Genomic DNA, 23,839 nt, shown 5'->3' on the forward strand with positions numbered 1-23,839 from the left:
AATTTCGTTCTTTTCATATTAAACCGGATAGGTGCATTTAGAGGTCTAGGCAGGATGAGGCAGTGGTTATGTTATGCTGAGCTGTGTTTTGATTTGCTGCGTAAGCGCTGCTGAATCGTGGTTAATGTTTTGTCCGGCTGATCTCAAATCAGCCAGGAGTTAGAAGTTGGACTTTTAAAAGTTTTTCATTCAAGGCAGCTGCGGTCTGCGGCCACTCTTTGTTCCAGTTTTATTGCTGGAGATTTTCCACTGAGTTCCCGTCTCAGAGTTTTATAACTCTTTGTCAAGATTTGGGGCGATCAGCTGGTTGTGGCTAAAGGGGCGTGGCCCCACCGTTTTATCAGCTGATCGCTGCAATCAAGACATCAACACAACAGGAGGACTTCTCTTTCCATTTAACCCAAATTACACATTTTGTCCATAAAACTACTGGTTTGATCTTCATAGACACTAAATGCACATATATGTTTTTCTTTTATTATCATTGTTAGGTAGTCATTTTTATTCCCTTTGTGTAGAATAGTGCTTGTTAGTTAGGTGATGGTTTTGGACCAGAATAATGGTATATCAGGATTATTTGGCTTCAATAAATCTTCATATATATAATTAAGAGAAACGTTTGTGTTGATTTTGTGCAAGAGTGATTTATCTGTCAAAACAATGTCGAAGTTCCTCCACCTTCGGTGAAGTGGTTTAATAAACAGTGACAGTTTGTGGTTTTGTTAATAATTTGGAAAACCAAAGCTTAAAGAGCTTTGAGCCCATAATCATAACACCAGAGGACATCTCTGATTTCTATTTGTAAGTAATGATTTTTGGTTAAGAAATTATTATTATTTTTTAATTATGATTTTAAATTATAATTTTTGATGAATAGTAATTCATCAATAATCATAATCCTTACACCCCGGTTAAACTTGTGCATGGTTTTGTCACGGCTAGTCACATATAATTCATGTTCTTTAAAATCTTATGTGTTTTCACGTTGAAGAGCAGTGAAAACCTCAGTATTGAGTAGTTACACACACTTTAACAGTACACACATTCTACACAATATCTAAACAATCTGTTCGATTGGGGAGAACCAGTTTTATTTAGCATGAACAAATGGAACAGCAAAATAAATGACAGCTCAAACACAGCAAGGAAGTAAGCTAGAAATAAATTTACTTTTGCTCATTCTTTTTTTTTTGCTTGTGCAGAGGCACTGACGAAGAATGTCTTGACGTCAAAGGTCGACCTGCCAGAAGCAGAAAAGGCCCTGTACAAGTGGTTCACTGGAACTAGAGACAGAGGAGGACTGAGAGGGTACAAGGGTACAAAATAGACCTACGGCTCTGTCAAAAAAATAATGCTGATCTGAGATAAGTTTTTGAGTTTTCCATTATGCTTTTTCCTATGTTACTAGGGTTCCATATATGCAAGGAATTTGAATGCATTCTGACTTTCTGACAGTTTGGAATTGTTAGGAATAACCTTTATTAAAATGCTTATACAGGTCCTTCTCAAAATATTAGCATATTGTGATAAAGTTCATTATTTTCCATAATGTCATGATGAAAATTTAACATTCATATATTTTAGATTCATTGCACACTAACTGAAATATTTCAGGTCTTTTATTGTCTTAATACGGATGATTTTGGCATACAGCTCATGAAAACCCAAAATTCCTATCTCACAAAATAAGCATATCATTAAAAGGGTCTCTAAACGAGCTATGAACCTAATCATCTGAATCAACGAGTTAACTCTAAACACCTGCAAAAGATTCCTGAGGCCTTTAAAACTCCCAGCCTGGTTCATCACTCAAAACCCCAATCATGGGTAAGACTGCCGACCTGACTGCTGTCCAGAAGGTCACTATTGACACCCTCAAGCAAGAGGGTAAGATACAGAAAGAAATTTCTGAACGAATAGGCTGTTCCCAGAGTGCTGTATCAAGGCACCTCAGTGGGAAGTCTGTGGGAAGGAAAAAGTGTGGCAGAAAACGCTGCACAACGAGAAGAGGTGACCGGACCCTGAGGAAGATTGTGGAGAAGGGCCGATTCCAGACCTTGGGGGACCTGCGGAAGCAGTGGACTGAGTCTGGAGTAGAAACATCCAGAGCCACCGTGCACAGGCGTGTGCAGGAAATGGGCTACAGGTGCCGCATTCCCCAGGTCAAGCCACTTTTGAACCAGAAACAGCGGCAGAAGCGCCTGACCTGGGCTACAGAGAAGCAACACTGGACTGTTGCTCAGTGGTCCAAAGTACTTTTTTCGGATGAAATCAAATTCTGCATGTCATTCGGAAATCAAGGTGCCAGAATCTGGAGGAAGACTGGGGAGAAGGAAATGCCAAAATGCCAGAAGTCCAGTGTCAAGTACCCACAGTCAGTGATGGTCTGGGGTGCCGTGTCAGCTGCTGGTGTTGGTCCACTGTGTTTTAACAAGGGCAGGGTCAATGCAGCTAGCTATCAGGAGATTTTGGAGCACTTCATGCTTCCATCTGCTGAAAAGCTTTATGGAGTTGAAGATTTCATTTTTCAGCACGACCTGGCACCTGCTCACAGTGCCAAAACCACTGGTAAATTGTTTACTGACCATGGTATCACTGTGCTCAATTGGCCTGCCAACTCTGCTGACCTGAACCCCATAGAGAATCTGTGGGATATTGTGAAGAGAACGTTGAGAGACTCAAGACCCAACACTCTGGATGAGCTAAAGGCCGCTATCGAAGCATCCTGGGCCTCCATAAGACCTCAGCAGTGCCACAGGCTGATAGCCTCCATGCCACGCCGCATTGAAGCAGTCATTTCTGCAAAAGGATTCCCGACCAAGTATTGAGTGCATAACTGTACATGATTATTTGAAGGTTGACGTTTTTTGTATTAAAAACACTTTTCTTTTATTGGTTGGATGAAATATGCTAATTTTGTGAGATAGGAATTTTGGGTTTTCATGAGCTGTATGCCAAAATCATCCGTATTAAGACAATAAAAGACCTGAAATATTTCAGTTAGTGTGCAATGAATCTAAAATATATGAATGTTAAATTTTCATCATGACATTATGGAAAATAATGAACTTTATCACAATATGCTAATATTTTGAGAAGGACCTGTAGCTGTTTTTCCCATTTATACCATAGTGAAGTAAAGTATAAGTTCTAATGTTTCCCTTCTGTTACAATAGGATAAGAATGCTCATAAACATACAGTACGAGGATAAATGGCCCAAGGATTGTCATAAATGACCTGAAGCTGGGGCACTGGGTTTGATAGTGGAGCAGCCGGTATAACTGGTTTGATTAGAATGCAGCAGCACACTTAGATTAAGTATGGACACCAGCTACTACACAATCTAACAGATAGACACCACAATGAGGACACATAGTCTACTGATAATCACTGAGGGAGGGAACATCCATTGCAGTGGAGTGCCAGATATAAAACTGCATGTGACCTTCTATCGGGGCTCTTCGTCATCCTCTAACAGACGGCAACGGTCCGAGATGAGAGCCTCAGCGCTGATCTCTGTAATCATTCCTCTGCCTTAACTTAGATTAAAGGAGCTAGAAGTTAGAAACTGGTTGAGAGTCGTTCCTTTTAGAGTCTTTAGATAGAGTGACTGTTTCCGGGGTTCCAAGGACTGGAGGGGCTCCGAGGCGTCTGACCGCCAGCAGGGTGCGGTAGCTCGGACAGAATACAATTCAGTTAAATCACATTACCTGTTGGACAAAATAAATGTGAAAAACGTGTTTTGTGGGCCCTCATGATTTTGTAATGGTTATATTTACAAACTTGTTTTTGTTTGCAGACATCTTTTAACATTTTCAAAGCTCTCTTTGTGTCATGGAATCCCTTTCTCAAATGCTGATAAAAGCTAGATGCAGGATAAGTCTAAGGGCTATGTGGGTCACAGGTGAGATGCATTCACAAAAAAACATCTGGGTTTGGTCCGAATGTTGATGGTTAGTACATAGGTTCAACGTACAAAAATATGGCCTGCCATAAATCCAGGCCCACCACCTATATCTTTGCATTTTTACTTCCATGTTGCACACAAACGGAAAATGAATAATTATACCCAGATAGGCTTGATGTTTCCTTGTTAATTTGGATCAAACCCATGGACAATCCCACATATTGCATACACAAAAATTAACAATTAGACTCAAATTGAATATGTGGATGTGGATTTCATACAAAAATTACCCAATTCAAAGTACAACTAACAAGGGACAACAACAGAACCCACTGATAATCCCATTCCCATTTTTTAGCGCAAGTCTTTGTCATGTACCCAAAAGTGAATGAACTTGAAAGATGGGGGGCAGATAGATTTTTGTGGCGTTATCTTGAGTGATCTGAAAATTAGGTTAAGTTAGTCTTAGAACTAACTTAGGCAATAATTGTATACTTTCAAATAACCATTCACAATGACAGCATCCATCCATCCATACATATACAGGGGTTGGACAATGAAACTGAAACACTTTTTAGACCACAATAATTTATTAGTATGGTGTAGGGCCTCCTTTTGCGGCCAATACAGCGTCAATTCATCTTGGGAATGACATATACAAGTCCTGCACAGTGGTCAGAGGGATTTTAAGCCATTCTTCTTGCAGGATAGTGGCCAGGTCACTACGTGATACTGGTGGAGGAAAACGTTTCCTGACTCGCTCCTCCAAAACACCCCAAAGTGGCTCAATATTATTTAGATCTGGTGACTGTACAGGCCATGGGAGATGTTCAACTTCACTTTCATGTTCATCAAACTAATCTTTCACCAGTCTTGCTGTGTGTATTGGTGCATTGTCATCCTAATACACGGCACTGCCTTCAGGATACAATGTTTGAACCATTGGATGCACATGGTCCTCAAGAATGGTTCAGTAGTCCTTGGCAGTGACGCGCCCATCTAGCACAAGTATTGGGCCAATGGGATGCCATGATATGGCAGCCCAAACCATCACTGATCCACCCCCATGCTTCACTCTGGGCATGCAACAGTCTGGGTGGTACGCTTCTTTGGGGCTTCTCCACACCGTAACTCTCGGTTAAGGTGGACTCATCAGAGAACAATACATGTTTCACATTGTCCACAGCCCAAGATTTGCGCTCCTTGCACCATTGAAACCGACGTTTGGCATTGGCATGATTGACCAAAGGTTTGGCTATAGCAGCCCGGTCGTGTATATTGACCCTGTGGAGCTCCCAACAGATAGTTCTGGTGGAAACAGGAGAGTTGAGGTGCACATTTAATTCTGCCATGATTTGGGCAGCCGTGGTTTTATGTTTTTTGGATACAATCCAGGTTAGCACCTGAACATCCCTTTCAGACAGCTTCCTCTTGCGTCCACAGTTAATCCTGTTGGATGTGGTTCATCCTTCTTGATGGTATGCTGACATTACCCTGGATACCGTGGCTCTTGATACATCACAAAGACTTGCTGTCTTGGTCACAGATGCGCCAGCAAGACGTGCACCAACAATTTGTCCTCTTTTGAACTCTGGTATGTCACCTATAATGTGTGTGCATTTCAATATTTTGAGCAAAACTGTGCTCTTACCCTGCTAATTGAACCTTCACACTCTGCTCTTACTGGTGCAATGTGCAATCAATGAAGACTGGCTACCAGGCTGGTCCAATTTAGCCATGTAACCTCCCACACTATTTTAGTGTGGGAGGTAGTGTATATATATATATATTTATACACTATCGACCAAAAGTTTTAGAGCCCCTTTCCCATTTATTGATTTTCTTTATTTTCAAGACTTTTTACACTGTACATAAATTCTCACTGAGGGCATCAAAACTGAATGAACACAAAGATTTATGCAGCAAATGAAAAATTGTTAAAGAACTTTAAATATGTTTTTATTTTAGATTCCTTAAAGTAGCTGTCCTTTGCTGTAATGTTAGAAAAATAATTTTACTATTACTAGCAGCTGGGATAGAAAGGGGTCGCTACATGCTCATCCAGGAGGAGTGAATGCTGGTTAAAAGGTTTTCTATCAGTATCTAAGTCAGTAACCTGCCGCAATCTGTTCAGAGTGTGCCCTTTCTTTTTGCTTGTTGACAGCTGGCATAGGCTTCCTAAGCCAACGTTCAATATATATATATATATATATATATATATATATATATATATATGTTATTATTCAAAAAAGTGTTCTTCCTCTTTAAATTCTAAAATTTTACATATATTGTTTTAGATTTATAGTTTGTATGCATTCACTTAATTTATGTTAAACCATGACAGTGCAGTGTTGTGTATGGTTCTGCACTTTAAAAACCAGGCGAACATAATCTGAACACCTGGTAAAATCTAGATTGTTTTGTATGTTAAAATCCTAATAAGAATGGAGTGTGTGCTTATTTAAACATGTTAAATAAAATAAAGATGACCATACAATAGACAAAACCTGTTTCTATGTTAAAGATTTTGTGACGTACAAAATTAGGAAAAATTTAGTCACCTGAAAAGTATGTGACAAAATGTGACACAATTTAATCTGTCTTTCGTCATTGGGAGCCCTTAGGAACGTAAACTCACTAACAAAAACTCAATAACATACCACACCTTTAACCGTTTGTTTCACCCTTCTCATTGTCTTTGTACTGGTTCCTCCCTTCCTCTAAAACTTAAATATTGACACAGAAATTACAGGTGTCACAGATATACCTGGGCATCACAGGACATCAGAAACAGTCCACCCGCGAGTCATACCTGAAGATTTAACATAAAATACAAGATATTCTGGGTAAAGAACTATCTTTTGCCTTAAGGACAAGATCTACAGGTGAGTACATAAAAACCACTGTCTATTTTGATAGAATGTTCATGATGTAACTCTAATATTTAACAAAAAATGACTATTTATGAAGAGCTGTTATTGTTAGATGCTGACAAATATATAAGAAAGCGCATTTTACTACTAATTAGAAGTTTTGTAGATATATAAAATAGTAAAAATTCTATATTTAGTCATTCCTTTATTTTCTATAATATACATAGACATTATTTCTTTATGGTTGCATTATATGGTGGACTTATTTTGTTGTAGCAAAAAAATCTATATTTTTAAATTATTATCATTTTAAGTTATTCAATTCAATTCAGTTTTATTTATATAGCGCCAATTTACAACAAATGTCTCAAGGCACTTCACAAAAGTCAGGTACATATTAGAAGAATTAGTACAATTAGTCCTAACCATTGAACAGTGCAGTCAGAGTTAGTTATTTATTCAAATTGGATAAAAGGTTTTTCTATCTAAGGAAACCCAGCAGATTGCATCCAGTCAGTGACTTGCAGCATTCCCTCCTCCCGGATGAGCATGTAGAGACAGTGGACAGTCACTGGCGTTGACTTTGCAGCAATCCCTCATACTGAGCATGCATGTAGCGACAGTGGAGAGGAAAAACTCCCTTTTAACAGGAAGAAACCTCCAGCAGAACCAGGCTCATTGTGAGCGGCCATCTGCCACGACCGACTGGGGGTTTGAGAGAACAGAGCAGAGACACAAAGAGAACAAAGAAGCACTGATCCAGGAGCACTTTCTATGGGAAGGAAAAGTAAATGTTAATGGATGTAGCTCCTTTAGTCGTATCACCTAGAAAGAAAGAACAGATAAACTCTGAGCCAGTTTTCAAGGAGTCTGAAAGAGAGCACATATAATTAGTTACAGTAAAAGCTCAGTCAATCGCCATGTCTAGGAGAGAGAAAGGGTTAAACACTGAAAGACAGGGCCATGTGGATCATTGGTAGAGGGTGAGCATTAAGTTATTGCCAGCAGAAGCTTGGACGATGCCCCTCTCCAGAAAGGTGTCACAGGTAGACACAGAGTCAGGCCAGGTGTAGCTTCTAGGAAGAGAAAAGAGAGAGAACAAAGTTAAAAGCTGAAATAGCAGCAAATAATGCAAAATTAGAGAGTAGTGTGAGAATGTAGTGAAGAAGGTGAAAGTGGTCATTATTCTAAATATTAATTTTACTTAAATTATCACATATTTTATTGAATTGGGATAAAGCTAGCATTTTATTACCATTACAAAATGTTTAAGGCATGATTCTTATATCAAATTACAGGATTTTCTTTCTGTCTTTTCATTAAAATATATATATTTTTTATAATTAAAACAATTATACCTTATTTTAACTATGTTTGAAGATGTTAGCAAGTAAAATATCCTTTTGGAGATCTCTTTTTCTCAAATCTAACTGAAGCTACATTTCCTTTTATATTCTATATATAAACTTAACTAATTTATGTTGCTCTTTTTTGAAGGAATGGATAAAGGACTGATCCTCAGTGTTCTGTTAGTGGTGCTATCCTGGGAATTTATGGCCACCTATACTCAGACTCCTTCAGCCGCACCCAACAATGTGACAAGTTCTAACAACCTGATGTGGACAAATAACGCAAGCACAGTGGCGCCAGCAAACGATACAAGCACAGTGGCGCCAGCTAATATTACAAGCACGGTGGCGCCAGCCAACAATGCAAGCACAGTGGCGCCAACAAACGATACAAGCACGGTGGCGCCAGCTAATATTACAAGCACGGTGGCGCCAGCTAATATTACAAGCACGGTGGCGCCAGCTAACAATGTAAGCACGATGACGCCAGCTAACAACGCAAGCACAGTTGTGCCAGCAAACAATGCAACCACGATGGCGCCAGCAAACAACGCAAGCACGGTGGGTGCTGATAACAATGTGACAGCATCAGCCAATAACAGCACTACCGTGGCACAAGCTAATGTAACTACAGCAACATCAGGCAACGTCCCTGCAATTGCGGTAAGGCATGGTAAAAAACTGCCCAACAGAACAGGAAGAAACAATAAGAAAATGATAAATCATGACTTTTATTAGTTTTTAAAGTGCAATATTTAAAATATCTGTCCTCACCCTTGCAGGCAAATATTTCTCGGCAAGGATGTCGTTCCACAAAGCTCTGTGCAGCCGAACCCACGGAGTGCAATCCTGCTGCTGGAGACAATTGCTATTTTCTTTCTGTCAAGCAAAAAATCAACCAAACATTCGACTTTGAGCTCTCAGGGCAGGCAGCAGGCTACATTGCTGCTGGTCTCTCAACTGCTGCAAATCAGGTATTTCATGTTTTCATGGTTTTTAGATGGAAGTATCTTGAAATCCAAACCAGATCAATTAGTATAGTTTGAGTTTGAAGAGATATTTGAAAAATGAAATCATGTTATATTCTTCAACAGGCTGGCAATCACAGAGCCTACATCTGTGCGAACAACAACGGTGGTGTCAAATTCTTCACTGCCACCCTCGATAATTTTGTGCTAAATTTCACAGAGGTGAGCTAGGCTTTCACTGAATTAGTAGGTTTGGGGATATATTTATAAATTTGTGTAGTTTTGCATGGACATCATGGTTTCATCTTCAGTTAATTAAAATGCTTTTCTCTTCAGTCGTTGGACTCAAGCAATCAGCGGGGCACAGTCAACGGAGGCAAAATCCATTGTACATTTACAGCTGTACTACCAGACACAACGACCCGAGCAGCAGGTTACGCCTTGTCAATTTCAACCGGGACTTTCAATGCCAGTAAGCATTCACTTTAAGCACTCACAAAATGTATCTGTCACCCAGATTTAGAGATTATTCGGCATAGCCATTGGTATTACAGTTAGAAATCTGTTTGTGTTTTTGCATCTTCTCTCAGCTACTGGGAAGCTGGGAAGACCAGACTTCAGACTACTGACAGCTCTCGTGAACCTCTCGGACCCTACTGTCAACATCACGAATTTGTTGAACAGCAACACCACTTCCTCTGCTTTTCTGATCACACCCACACATGGTTCATTCTTGCCAGGTAAGTTTTTGAAAACCAAGCTTGTGGAAAATAGGGATGTCCCCTTGTGAATGACAGATGAATATCAGTTAAAATACCTGAAGTAGAAGTCAGGTGTATGGAAAGCCGTTTAATTCAAAATTAAATAAATAAATACTGCTATTGATAAATTATTAATAAATATTCCATGAAATAAAGAAATATCCCCATGAAATAAAACAAAATGACTATGTTAAAATAAATTTTCATCTTATTTTATTTAATCAATTTCAAGATTTTTTGATTAACCTGAGAAAGAACAAACAAACTCTCTTCACTCACTCAATTTTCACTCTACCTATACAAATTATACATCAAAACATAGGATGCTCTTTCACAATTAAGAAAATGTCACCCTCATCGATGTGGGACAAACAGTTTTCCGGCCACACGCCCAAAAGCAACGCAAAGTCAACACACCCTGTATAAAAAATCTGAGAACAAATCCTTAAACTCACGTTTTCGAATTGCCGCCTCTCGTAAACTGTTTGAGATAAAGTCATGAGCCTTGTGCAGATTTATCTTCAGACCTTGCTGGGGCTCTCAGTGAAACAATTTTTTTGATACCTTTTATCATTTTTGTCATAAAAAAGGTTTGTTTAGGAGTACAGAATCTGTCGTTCCCAAAATCGCTTAAAATTGAAAAATTTCAAAATTATCCACTTTTCTACACTGTCATATCTCCTACACGGATTTATGTAGACACACAAAAATCTCCAGGATTGTTCACCGATCCCTGCTGATACCTACGGTCCAAAATTTTTTTGGATACCTTTTATCGTTTTCTCGTGAAGTAGGTTTCTTTTGAGAGTGAAACATTCACCTTCACTCGGGTTAAATATGGTCAAAATGATCCACTTTTTCATAGGGTCACACCTCCCAGACAGATTTTTGTAGAAACTTGAGAAGCTCCATGATTGTTCAACTAGGCCTGCTGATTCATACGGTGCATAAATCAGATCGATAGCCCTTATAGTTTCCGAGTTACGTTGTTCGAGAGCATGTTCAGGCATTTTTGTGTTTTTCTCCATTTTTCCCTTTCTTTCCACCTAGTGTTGTGCCTTTAATATTATATTTTTAGCAAAAACTTGTTAATATTCTTGTTCCCCTGTCCATTCTGAGAAAAACAGTCCAAGAATGACGTCGATAGCCCTTACGGTTTCCGAGTTATGGGCGGTAGTTCGGGAGCATGCACCTCCATGTTAAAAGCCCAGGCCACGGGGAGATGATAGTGAGATGCTGCATTAAGGTGCGTTCACACCAAACGCGATTTCTGCGAAAGGAGCGGCCAATTTACATGGTATCCCTATGTATAGGCGCCTTGAGGAGCGGAGCGGCGCGGTGCAAAGGATGCGGAGGGCGCGGCAAGCGAAGCGGGAGCGGAGCGGCAAGGGAAGCGGGAGCGGAGCGGCGCGATGGACGAGTTGAAAAATCCGAACTTTTTCCTAAATTCTCGTCGCATCAACCAATCAGGGACTGGATGTGGCTGTGATGTAGGGTGAAGGACCAAAGCGGAGAAGAAGCAGTTGTCAATGATGGAGGACCAGATCATAGTGGCGGTGTGCGGCAAGCCAGAGTTGTATGACTCAACTAATTACTTTTACCGAGACAAGTACAGAAAGGATCTGGCCTGGTTATGTTTAGGCGCAAATATCTTATATTTAGGAGATGTGGACATTAAAAATCGGCTGTTTTTTTTACTGAGCTGAGATTTATTTACTCACCGAAGACAGATGGACAGGCGTTCAGCAGCGGGGATACAGCGCCGGTAAACCGCGGTGAAGTTAGTTTGAAGTTGGATGTTCAAGCTCCACGGAGTTAGCGGCATCTAGCTCACGGTTGATCCGATTCAGGCACTCAGATTTTCCACGATTGTTTGGTACGGAAACTTATTTACGGTCCCTAGTGAACCACTGCGCGTCAGAAGAGGGAGCAACAAAGAGCAGCTAGCCGAAATCTGGGTGCCTGACTCGGATCGGCCGTGGGCTGGATGCCGCTGGCTCCGCGGAGCTTGAGTGTCCGGTGTCTGGCTTCGGGCTGGCTTCACTGCAGTCGTCGGTAGTTGGCGTCCCGGAGGCCGATTCATCTCCCCTTACGCGGGGCAGCAGATCTTCGAACTGGGTCCTGGATAGACAGAAGTACCGCTGAAATCGACCGTCATCCAGACGCAGCTCCTGGAGTAGGTGGTGGTACTCTCCGAACCCAGGGACATTGATGTCGGCGGCGTTTGTCAGCTCTCCACAGGTAAAACGTCGTGATTATCCGTGAAATCCATGTCCGCCATGTTCAGTTGAAACCAGCAAGCAGCAGATGGAAGCTCCTCCTATTTGATGACGTGGCGAAGCGTTGCCGCTTGTTGCCGAATGCCAACGTGGAGTTCACGCGGAATGTGAAGCGGGCAAAAGCACACAAATGAGGCGAAAAATTTGCAGAAATCGCGTTTGGTGTGAACGCACCATTAGAAATGCTGCAGGTGTCAAGTTACACTGACGCTCTTTGCTGATTGGCTGATTCATTCCTCACTGTTCTATTTATAGCTCTGTGTACCTTGCACTGTATATGTCTGTATGTGACACACACAAGAGCCCTGACACACACACACACACACACACACACACACAAAAACACACACACATATATCCCTGTTTTACTGTCTTTGTGAGGAGTTTGCATTGACTTCCATTCATTTTCATTCATTTTTATGGCATAAACCTGACCTGACCCCTAACCCTTTGACCATCTTCATAGGAGGCAATTGCATGGCAGCCATTTTGTGTTGAGTACTTAAACAGTATGTAGTGCTGTTCTAACAGCTAGACAACAGTGATTACATTTAAAAGGCAATTTCATAGACTATTGCAAATAGGCTGTTAGCACATCAGAACCTGGAAGAAATCTCTATCAAAACCGGACCCGAAACTCCATCAGAACCAAGAGGGAATCTCCATCAGAACCAGTGAGGGACTCTCCACCAGAACCAGGAAAAAATCTCCATCAGAACCCGGTACAAACCTGTAACAGAACCAGGTCCAAATTCTATCAGAGCCAAGGAGCAACATCCATCAGAACCTGATCCAAACTCCATCAGAACCAGAATGAAACCTCCATCATAACCAAGAGGAATTCTTCACCAGAACCAGTTAGCAACTGCCATCAGAACCAGGTCAAACATCCATCCGAACCTGGAACAAATCACCATTAGAACCAGACCCGAACTCCATCAGAACCAAGAGGAATTCTCCATCAGGACCAGTTAGGAACCCACTATCAGAACCAGGTCCAAACTCAGTCAGAACCAGAAGGAAACCTCTATCAGAACAAGTTCCAAGATACATCAGAACCTGGAACAAATCTCCACCAAAACTGGACCCAAACTCCATCAGAACCAGTTAGGGACCCTCCACCAGAACCATGTCCAAATCGCCTTCAGAACCAGGAGGAACCTTCTATCAGAACCATTTCCGAACTCCATCAGAACCTTGCAAAAAGCTCCCTCAGTACCAGGAAAATACTTTCATCAGAACCAGGTACAAACATATACCAGAACCAGGTACGAACATGTATCAGAACCAGGTTCAAACCTGTATCAGAACCAGATCCAAACTCCATCAGAATCAGGAAGAAACCTTTATAAGAACCGGGACTATAAAGATATAACCTACAACTGAAAAATGCAAGGGAATCTTTATTTTCTGAGATCATCAGCAAAAACATAAACAATGCTCGTGCATTATTTGTCACGATCGACAGGTTAACAAACCCTCCTGTAACTGTAGCACTGAACTCCACTCTACCAGGGCCTGCAATGAATTTGCTAAATTCTTTATTGAAAAAACCCAAATGATCAGAGGGGCAGTCAGCACATCCACATCAACTCCAGTACGAAAGTTGTCTCCAACTAGAACTGATTTTGACAAAATTTCCCAATTTCACCAAATAAACTGCAAAATCTTAGAAGAAATTGTACACCAACTAAGCTCTTCTTCCTGCTGTCTCAATCTTTTACCTACAGCTTTCCTTAAGAAAGCTTTGCCTGTAATAACATCTGATTTAACAAAAATAATAAACATGTCCCTTTTGTCAGGTGTTTTCCCCCAGGCCCTAAAATCATCAATAATCAAACCTCTATTGAAAATGAGCAACTTGGACAAGCTGCTACTACAGAACTACAGGCCTATATCAAACCTCCCCTTCATCAGTAAGATTATTGAAAAAGCTGTGTTTCAACAATTAACTTCCTAACAACGACCAACCGCTTCGATGTCTTCCAGTCAGGCTTCCGTGCTCATCACAGTACAGAGACTGCTCTTGTCAAGGTGTTCAATGACATCCGTATAAATGCAGACTGTGGAAGAACCACAGTGCTGGTATTATTGGACCTTAGTGCAGCATTCGACACTGTTGATCACTCCATTTTACTAGAGTGCCTGGAAAACTGGGTCGGCCTTTCTGGTACAGCACTCAACTGGTTTAAATCCTACTTGAAGTACAGGGACGTTTTTGTGTCAGTAGGTAACTTTACATCAGAGAGCACAAAAATCACATGTGGCGTTCCCCAAGGGTCCATCTTAGGGCCCATCCTATTCAATATCTACATGCTCCCCCTAACTCAGATTTTAATAAACAACAACGTAAGTAACTATGCAGACGAACGACAGCTATACATTACGATGTCACCAGGTGACTATGAAGCCATTCAAACGCTGGGTAAATGCTTAGAAGAAATCAATGCATGGATGGGCCTAAATTTTCTTCAGCTGAATCAACACAAAACTGAAGTAATAATCTTTGGACCAAAGGAAGAATGTTTAAAAGTTAGCACACAGCTTCAGTTAATACAGCTAAAAACCACCAGTCAGGCTCGAAATCTGGGTGTAGTGATGGACTCGGACCTGAACCTTCAGAGGCACATAAAGGTAGTAACACGGTCGGCCTTCTATCACCTAAAGAACATCTCCAGGATTAAAGAACTAATGTCTCAGCAGGACCTTGAAAAACTAATTCATGCGTTCATCTTTAGTAGAATTAATTACTGCAACGGTGTTTTCACAGGCCTGCCTAAAAAGTCGATCAGACAGCTGCAGTTGATCCAGAACGTTGCTACCCGCGTCCTCACTAGAACTAAGAAAGTGGAGCACATCACCCCGGTTCTAAAGTCCTTAGACTGGCTCCCTGTAGCTCAGAGAATAGATTTTAATATACTTCTGTTAGTCTATAAATCACTGAATGGCTTAGCACCAAAATACATAACAGACTTGTTGTCTGTATCAACCAACCAGACCTCTCAGGTCATCTCGCTCAAATCTACTGTGCATACACAGAACCAGAACCAAACATGGAGAAGCAGCTTTTAGTTCTTATGCTCCACTAATCTGGAATAAACTGCCAGAAAACTGTAAAAGCGCTGAAACCCTAAGTTGCTTTAAATCAAGATTAAAAACTTGTTTAGAGTGGCCATTGACTGTGCCATTTAGGCATGATTAGTTGTGTTTTCAGTCCAATTTTCCTCTCATTTTCTTGTCCATTATTCTATTCTCTTTATTTTATTTAACTTTTTTAAATTACCTCTGTTGTTTGATTTTATCATTTGATGTGTTTTTCTGTGTCTGTATCTGTTTATTTGTATTTACAATACAATCACAAGATTGTATTGTAATTGAATGTACAGCGCTTTGAGTGTCTCGTTGCTGAAAAGCGCTATATAAATAAACTTACCTTACCTTACCTTACCTTATACCTGATAGTCTTCCTGATTAAAGAGATCAGATGACAGTTTTTCTTTGCTGTTTCTGCTATTTCTACTAATTTATCAGATTTCAGCTGATATTCTGCTGCCAACCTTAGCCACTTTCTGCCAGCTTTCAACAGGAGTTTAGCATTTCTGTTTTCTTCTAATTCACAAAATTTTAGCAGATTGTCTGCAGTCCATTTTAGCTTGTTTCTGCAATGTTTCAGCTAAAAAATTCACCTTTCAGCATTCACACTGCATTTTCGCAGGAAATGCAAATTTTTCTAGTTTCATAATGGAGTTTTATTTTGTAAAGCTACTTTACGTATTTCATCCAGTTTTTTATTTTAAGCTCTTTTTATTTTATGTTCTTATATCGAAATGAGGGGGCGGAGTTTTATCTGTGGGGCGGCGCTGGGACAGCAGGGCCGAGCTCAATTTGTGGCTGAGCCCGGCAGAAGCATGCCGCTGCCTGCCAGAAGACAGCATGGCGGAGGGAGCCAGGGGATTCTGCGAGGAATCCCCGGGCTCCCTCCCCCCCGGCTCCCTCCCCTGGCTCCGGCCGTAAAAGCCTGCCACGGCGGTTGCTGCTGTTTTTGTGGAAACCAATGCTGATTATCGGCAAACGGGATGTCATTATTGTTAAAGCCTGTTACTTTTAAATGATAATGTCTTTATTGGTTTTTATTTAATAAACAGCGTTAGACCCATAACATAAGGTGGCGATATTTACTTGAGATGGGAAATAAATAGTACTATGAATGACGTGCTGAAAGAATGACGAAGACTTATTGCACAAACAGTCAGTTTATTATAGAGCACGAGCCGCTATTCTGAATTGTCACTCACAGAAAATTATAAATAAATGCTTAAAAACACACTGGCACTCTATGGAAGTCCCTTGCCACACAAACCGGCTGTTAAAGCCTTTAACATGGTGCCACGGCGGCTGACGCTGTTTTTTGAAAACCAATGCTGATTATAGGCAAACGGGATGTCGTTATTGTTACTATTGCCAGTTAGTCAATAATTACTTTCAAATGATGATGTCATTGTTGGTTATTATTTAATAAACAGCGTTAGACCCATAACATAAGGTGCATGGCTGTATTTACTTGGATGGAAAATAAATAGCACTATGTGTGTTTATCACATGCTGAAAGGATGACGAAGACTTATTGCACAAACAGCTTCCACAAAAACAGCGGAAACCAACGTGGCAGGCCTTTACAGCCAGAGCCAGGGGAGGGAGCCAGGGGATTCCTCGCAGAATCCCCTGGCTCCCTCCGACATGCTGTTATCTGGCAGGCAGCGGCATGCTTCTGCCAGCCACAGCCATGAATTGAGCTCGGCCCTGTTGTCCCCTGCTGTTTGGCTGTGAGCAGGACAGGAGGATGCTGAGCTTGTTTCTGAACTGAACTCATTGGTTCTGTCCAGACATCCATCAGTCCGATCTTAGTTCTGCTTGAAGCCTGTGATCTTTTTCATACCTGATCACACATCTCTGATATTGTTCTTCTTCTTGTATACCTCCTTGCTGTGTCTTATCCTGACTTTAAGTTGCTTCTCTATACTCCTCAATAATTCCCTGTCTTCCTCTCTGAAGGCTCTTTTGATCTTGTTAAGCAGGTCCTTCAGGTCACTGGTGATCCAGGGTTTACATCAAACCATATTCGTGTTTTAGAAAGGACAAGTCTTTTTGTGGACAATCCATAAGATTTGTTTGAGCCATTATTACATCCTCAAACTTAAAGAAACATATTGACAAAACATTTGCAGCTGTAAAGGACCCAATGGTTCTATTAGTGTTGACTGGTGGGAGCTAAACACATATGCAGGCCATACTTTTCAGGTTTTGCTTAGTTTAACAGCAGCAAACAAAGTGTTTTTATCGTTGTACTTTGGTTTAGTCATCACATGAAACCCCACTAAAATGCATTGTAATTTGTGGTTTCACAGCATTAAGGCAGATAAACATGTAATAAGTATGAATAGTTTTTTTTCAGTGCAAGTTGTGTTGCTTAATAAAGAGAAAATATTTTGAAATATGTGGTTGTACAGCATCACTTGTGGAACAACCTATGGGGTATGAATACTTCTACCAGTGTTTTTAAGAATGACAACTAGACTAAAAAGTGTGATGAAACATTCTTATAATATGTTTTTAAACCACTTGGAGGTTTCCACATTTTAAGGATGTGTCACCACAATTAGCAGCCTCTATCATTAGTAAATGGGGAATGTTTGACCACCAGGACTCTTCCTAGAACTGGACGGTTATCTAAACTGAGCTATTAGTCAGGGAAGGTTTTCCTCTCTCCTCTGTGGAGAGAGGAAAACCTTCCAGAAGGACAACCATCTCTGCAGCTACACACCAATCAAGTCTGTATGGTAGAGTAGCCAGATGAAAGCCACCCTTAATAAAAGGCACATGGCAGCCTGTCTGGAGTTTGCCAAAAGGCACCTGAAGGACTCTCAGACCATGAGAAACAAAATTATCTGATAAAAAAGGTTAGACATCAATATTAATACAGTGTCCTAACTCCTTCATGACTCTATATGCACAAGAAGAAATGTGTTCCCAAAGATATGTGCAGCATTCAATTTCTATTGGTTGTTCTTTGAATCTACCAGTTCTTGATAATAACCAAAAAAATCCCAACCAAGCATTTAATTTGCTTTCTTTTTTTGTCTTCTCCGCTATAGCTCTGCTGGTCACCGTGTGCATGCTGGCTTTCACAGCAATGTGAAGCAACTGACCTTCACCATGCTTGAATAAAGGCATAACTTCCTTATTGATGTCCATCGCTTCCTAAATACAGATCACTAATGTCTAACATGGAGTTTAACATGCACAGTTCTTCTTGCTTTGGTAGGATTCATTTCATGCAAACTCACCATTATCTAAAGTAAAAAGGTAAAAACTGTTCACATCTCTGTACCACAGCTTATTGACAAATTTGAAACTATTTGTGATTCTGAAACTAAAAGAGGAATGATGTCAAATTCTTCAATGTAGTTGGTTTTAAATTATTCACCAAAAAAGCTACCAGAATATTGCCCCGTGGTATAAATTGAACATAAAATGTTTTTGATTGGAGTACAAATAATAAAGGAACTTTTTCAAGAGTTCAAAAGCAAGTTGAAATGATTCTCATCAGCATATGTCAGTGTATGTTACAGCATTCAGGTTTCAAGGTCTGTGTACCTTTAACACCTGTTTTACTGATGAATGTTAAAATCTTCTATTCTTATTTCTGTTTCTTTTTCAATCTTAATTTATTCTTTGTTGTAATGATAGGTACTGCTAAATAATTAACACTAAGTTATGAAGCCTTTATTGGCTGATGTGTCTGCACGTGCAAGAGGGATGAAAGGATGCTAGAAATGGTAGCAAATGTTAGTGAAAGTAATTTAAATATTTGCACAAATTAATACATATTCTAGTTTATTTTTTATAATAAGCTAATAATCTGTCAATTTATTTGTACAATTGTTAAATAAAGATGTTTCTGAAGGAGTCGGCTGGTCCAGTCTTTTTTTTTTTTTTTTTAGCTAAAATCAAAAATGCCGTCTAGAAACGCTTCGGAGGGCCGAGGAATCAGAGAAAGCTCTCAGCATATATATATATATATATATATATATATACTCGTACTCGTCGTCTTCCGCTTATCCGGGACCGGGTTGCGGGGACAGTAGACTCAGCAGAGACGCCCAGACGTCCCTCTCTCCGGACACCTCCTCCAACTCCTCCAGGGGGAGCCCAAGGCGTTCCCAGGCTAGCCAAGAGACATAGTCCCTCCAGCATGTCCTGTGCCGTCCCCTGGGCCTCCTCCCGGTGGGACGTGCCTGGAACACCTCCCGAGGAAGGCGTCCAGGAGGCATCCGGTATAGATGCCCGAGCCACCTCAACTGGCTCCTCTTGATGTGGAGGAGCAGCGGCTTTACTCCGAGCCCCTCCCAGATGGACGGTTTGCCAGAATCACTTCGAGGCCAACCGGTAGTCCTTCTCCATGGCCTCACTGAACTCCTCCCAGGCCCGAGTTTTTGCCTCTGCCACAGCCCGGGCCGCAGCACGCTTGGCCTCACGGTACCCGTCAGCCGCCTCAGGAGTCCCACAAGCCAACCACAGCCGATAGGACTCCTTCTTCAGCTTGACAGCATCCCTTACTGCCGGTGTCCACCACCGGGTTCTCCAATTGCCGCCGCGACAGGCACCGCAGACCTTATGGTCGCAGCTACAGGCAGCAGCATCGACAATAGATGCGGAGAACATGGTCCACTCGGACTCTATGTCTCTAACATCCTCCGAGATCTGGTCGAAGCTCTCCCGGATTTGGGCGTTGAATACATCCCTGGCCGAGGGCTCTGCCAGGCGTTCCCAGCAGACCCTCACTATGCGCTTGGGGCTGCCAAGTCTGTCCGGCTTTCTCCTCCTCCAGCGGATCCAACTCACCACCAGGTGGTGATCAGTGGACAACTCAGCCCCTCTCTTCACCCAAGTGTCCAAAACATGCGGCCGAAGGTATGATGATACGACAACAAAGTCGATCATCGACCTCCTGCCTAGGGTGTCCTGGTGCCAAGTGCACTGATGGACACCCTTATGTTTGAACATGGTGTTCGTTATGGACAATCCGTGACTAGCACAGAAGTCCAATAACAAAACACCACTCGGATTCAGATCGGGGAGGCCATTCCTCCCGATCACGCCTCTCCAGGTGTCACTGTCGTTCCCCACGTGGGCTTTGAAGTCCCCCAGCAGAATAATGGAGTCCCCGGGACGGGCACTATCCAGCACCCCCGACAGGGACGCCAAGAAGGCCGGGTACTCCGCACTACCACTCGGCCCTTAGGCTGAAATGATAGTCAGAGACCTCTCCCCAACCCGAACGCGCAGGGATATGACCCTCTCATCCACTGGGGTAAACCCCAACACGAGACGGCTGAGCTGGGGGGCAACAAGCAAACCCACACCAGCCCGCCGCCTCTCCCCGTGGGCCACTCTAGAGTAGAAGAGAGTCCAACCCCTCTTAAGGAGATGGGTTCCAGAGCCCACGCTGTGCGTGGAGGCGAGCCCGACTATTTCTAGTCGATATCTCTCGACCTCCCGCACAAGCTCAGGCACCCTCCCCCCCAGCGAGGTGACATTCCACGTCCCTAGAGCCAGCCTAAGCATCCGGGGATCGGGCCGCTGAGGTCTCCACCTTCGTCCGCCACCCAATCCTCTTTGCACCGGTCCCTCACGGTTCCCCCTACAGGTGGTGGGCCCAGTGGGGGTATATATATATACATATATATATATATATATATATATGTATATACATGCATGCTCAGTAAGCCCTGGAGAGAAGAAGAGGTATCTCTTCTTGGGTAAACAAAATCTCCATATTAGAGGAAGGTCCTGCATTCCAGGCATCACTAAGTGTGGCAAGCTGACCTGGCCTGTTTAAATTTTTCCATAATCAATTCCCCCTTTGATCATAAAAGAAACTTGTTTCTTGTGGGATCGACAATTTACAGAGAAAAACTAGAACTAGATAACAAAAAAAAGATACATTCCTTCAGTCAATCCAACCAGTAAATCAATGGGTACCATAGGACAAAATTATTACATTATTGATTACGAATAAAACATTCAAGTATATATTAATAAAATTTCTCAAGGACAATGATTGGAAGGAAAGAAAACAAAAACCAAACAAATCTAAGGCACAAAATACTTCAGGGGTAAAGAGGCGTCAAGGAAAGGAGAGCTATTACGGGGAGCTAGTGTGTATGCTGAGAAGAAAGATAACACAGTAGTAATATTAGCTGGCCATGGGTGGAAAAGTGAGGACGTTGGTGTAGCATGTTGCAGGTTTGTGACATAACAACTGGCATTTGTAACCTTACGTGCAGTATAAGCTGCGAGCTGCCACCAGAGGTTGTCAGCCAAATCATGATAATCAAGAGTATGCCTGAACATCTTGAGGCCAGTATGTGCTGATTTGCAGAAATGTAGATGCGTCCTCTTCTTCTTCTCTCTCTTATTTTTATGAGGAGAAATATAGCAATTAGAAGAAAATCACTGCCAGGGAATGAATTGATCCCTCGAAGCGAGAAAAGAGAGAGAAAAAAAAGCCATGGTTCTTCAACCACCACTTAGGACAGCTTGCCAGCTGCCCAGCAATAACAGTTCTTTGCCTTTGTGGTGGGCTGTTGTCCTGGATTAGTTATGCAGATTCTGCACCTCCTGCGATCTGGGCATGTCCTGTGGTCCTGAGGGATCATGCGCTTGGGCCTCCGAGGGTGTTGTAACCTTCCTGCAGTGCGATGCGTGGATACAAGGGACACGCTACGCTGTTCAACCTTAACAGCCTGTGGGTCACCAGCAGCACCTGGAATGGCCCCTGCCAACACTTGGAACACCAGTGTTTCTTGCGGAAGTCTGTGACGACAACCCAGTCCTCTGGAATAAAAGGATGGAGGAACTCTGGTTCTGTCACTGGTAGGGTGTCCTTCACTGTCTGCAAAACTTGACAAAGCATAGCAGAAAAGTTTTAGCAATAAGCCACATGCTGTATCACATAAAGAAGTGGAGGGTAATTGTCTTGGCCGGGGCCCCATGCCCAAGTCTGGGGGCCTGCAGAACAGCACCTCAAAGAGACTAATATTAACTTTCGCCCTATGTCTCATTCTCATGTCGGTGAGGACAATGGGGAATGCCTTAGTCCATGGCAACCCTGTTTCCTTACAGCACTTAGCAAATTTCACCTTTAAGGTGCCATTTTCCCGCTCCACAGCACCACCACCCTGCAGATGGTACATGCAGTGCAAGTCAAACCTCAGAAACTTTCTGACCTCAGTCAAGGCTGCATTTACAAAGTGAGTTCCGTTATCGCTGGAGATTTTTGATGGAATGCCCCAACAAGGAATTATCTCAAAAGAACCTTGGTGACAGTATGGCTATCTGCAGCTTTAGAAGGGAAAGCTTTGATCCATTTACTGAACATGTCAATTACAACCAGAACAAATTTCTTGCCTTCAGAAGGAGTCAGTTTAATGAAGTCCATCATTAAATAGTCAAAAGGTTTATCTGGGGGAGGATGAGCAGCTTGCTTCATCTGAGCTGCTTTTCTGGCATTATGTGTTTCACAGGGCATAGAAGAATGACAAAACCCTTTGGCATAAGAACTGAAGCCTTTTGTAAACCACTGAGATGTTGAAGCAGCAGTCATGCCTGGATGTGAGCAATGATCCAATCCTCGAGTCGGGGTTGAGAGCCTGAGCTTGTGCGGGAGGTCGAGAGATATAGACTAGAAATAGTCGGGATCACCTCCACACACACCGTGGGCTCTGGAACCAAGCTCCTCAGGAGAAGCTGGACTCTCTTCTACTCTGGAGTGGCCCGCGAGAAGAGGTGGTGAGCTCGGGTGGGTTTGCTTGTGACCCCCCAGGTCAGCCGTCTCATGTTGGTGTTTACCCCAATGGATGAGAGGGTCGCATCCCTGTGCCTTCGGGTCGGGGACAGGTCTCTGACTGTCGTTTCAGCCTATGGGCCGAGTGGTAGTGCGGAGTACCCGGCCTTCTTGGCATCCCTGTCGGGGGTTTTCTAAAGTCTGCAGTCAATGCAGCCATCTATCACACTGTAAAATCCAATTAGTTATCGATTGCTCTTAAAAAAACAAGTAATAAGAACTAAGTATATTGAGCTGTATTAACTGGTGCTTCCTTTGTAGAGTACACTTAAACATGAGTTTAAGCAACTAAAACAATGAAGTAGAATGTGCTTGATTACTTTAGCTGCACTCTTGACTTAGTAAAGAGTACTCAGAATTACTATTTTGATCTACTAAATTACTGCATGTGAAATTTTCTCTGTGTAGTCCATACAACATATTTATTGAAGTTGGCCTGACTTAGGATTTTGTAAGTTATATTTACTTGAACCGCAATCTGAGTTACTTGCTACAACCATGCAAACTGACTGCACTGTAACAAGGGTTACATGTCTCTAATATCTATACACAAATCAAAAACCATTCCCAATCTTCTAAATTATTCTGAATTACAAGTAAACATAATAAATCAAGGTCATAACACACTTGAAAGTTCAGTCAATTGTTTATTTGTCTTCCTTTTATATCGGCTTTAAATATTTCTTTAATAACATCCACAGCAGCTTTAATACTGTAAGATCTATAATACAGTAAACTCTTTAAAACGGTAACAACTAACAGTGCCAACTTTGGTAAAGAATAAACAGCTTGACA

General features: G+C 41.9%; 1 protein-coding gene across 1 annotated transcript; it reads left to right on the plus strand.

The window, feature by feature from the left end:
* Window positions 1-6,647: 6,647 nt before the first annotated feature.
* Window positions 6,648-19,104, plus strand: LOC124880929 (cell wall protein TIR4). Its single transcript, XM_047386374.1, has 7 exons — window positions 6,648-6,793; window positions 8,279-8,793; window positions 8,913-9,104; window positions 9,225-9,320; window positions 9,435-9,570; window positions 9,689-9,838; window positions 18,291-19,104. Exons 2-7 carry the CDS (start codon window positions 8,281-8,283, stop codon window positions 18,332-18,334), a joined length of 1,131 nt encoding a protein of 376 aa, XP_047242330.1. The 5' UTR covers window positions 6,648-6,793; window positions 8,279-8,280; the 3' UTR covers window positions 18,335-19,104.
* The last annotated feature ends 4,735 nt before the right edge of the window (window positions 19,105-23,839 follow it).

This window comes from Girardinichthys multiradiatus, chromosome 14 (assembly GCF_021462225.1).
Source record: "Girardinichthys multiradiatus isolate DD_20200921_A chromosome 14, DD_fGirMul_XY1, whole genome shotgun sequence".
NCBI lineage: Eukaryota > Metazoa > Chordata > Actinopteri > Cyprinodontiformes > Goodeidae > Girardinichthys > Girardinichthys multiradiatus.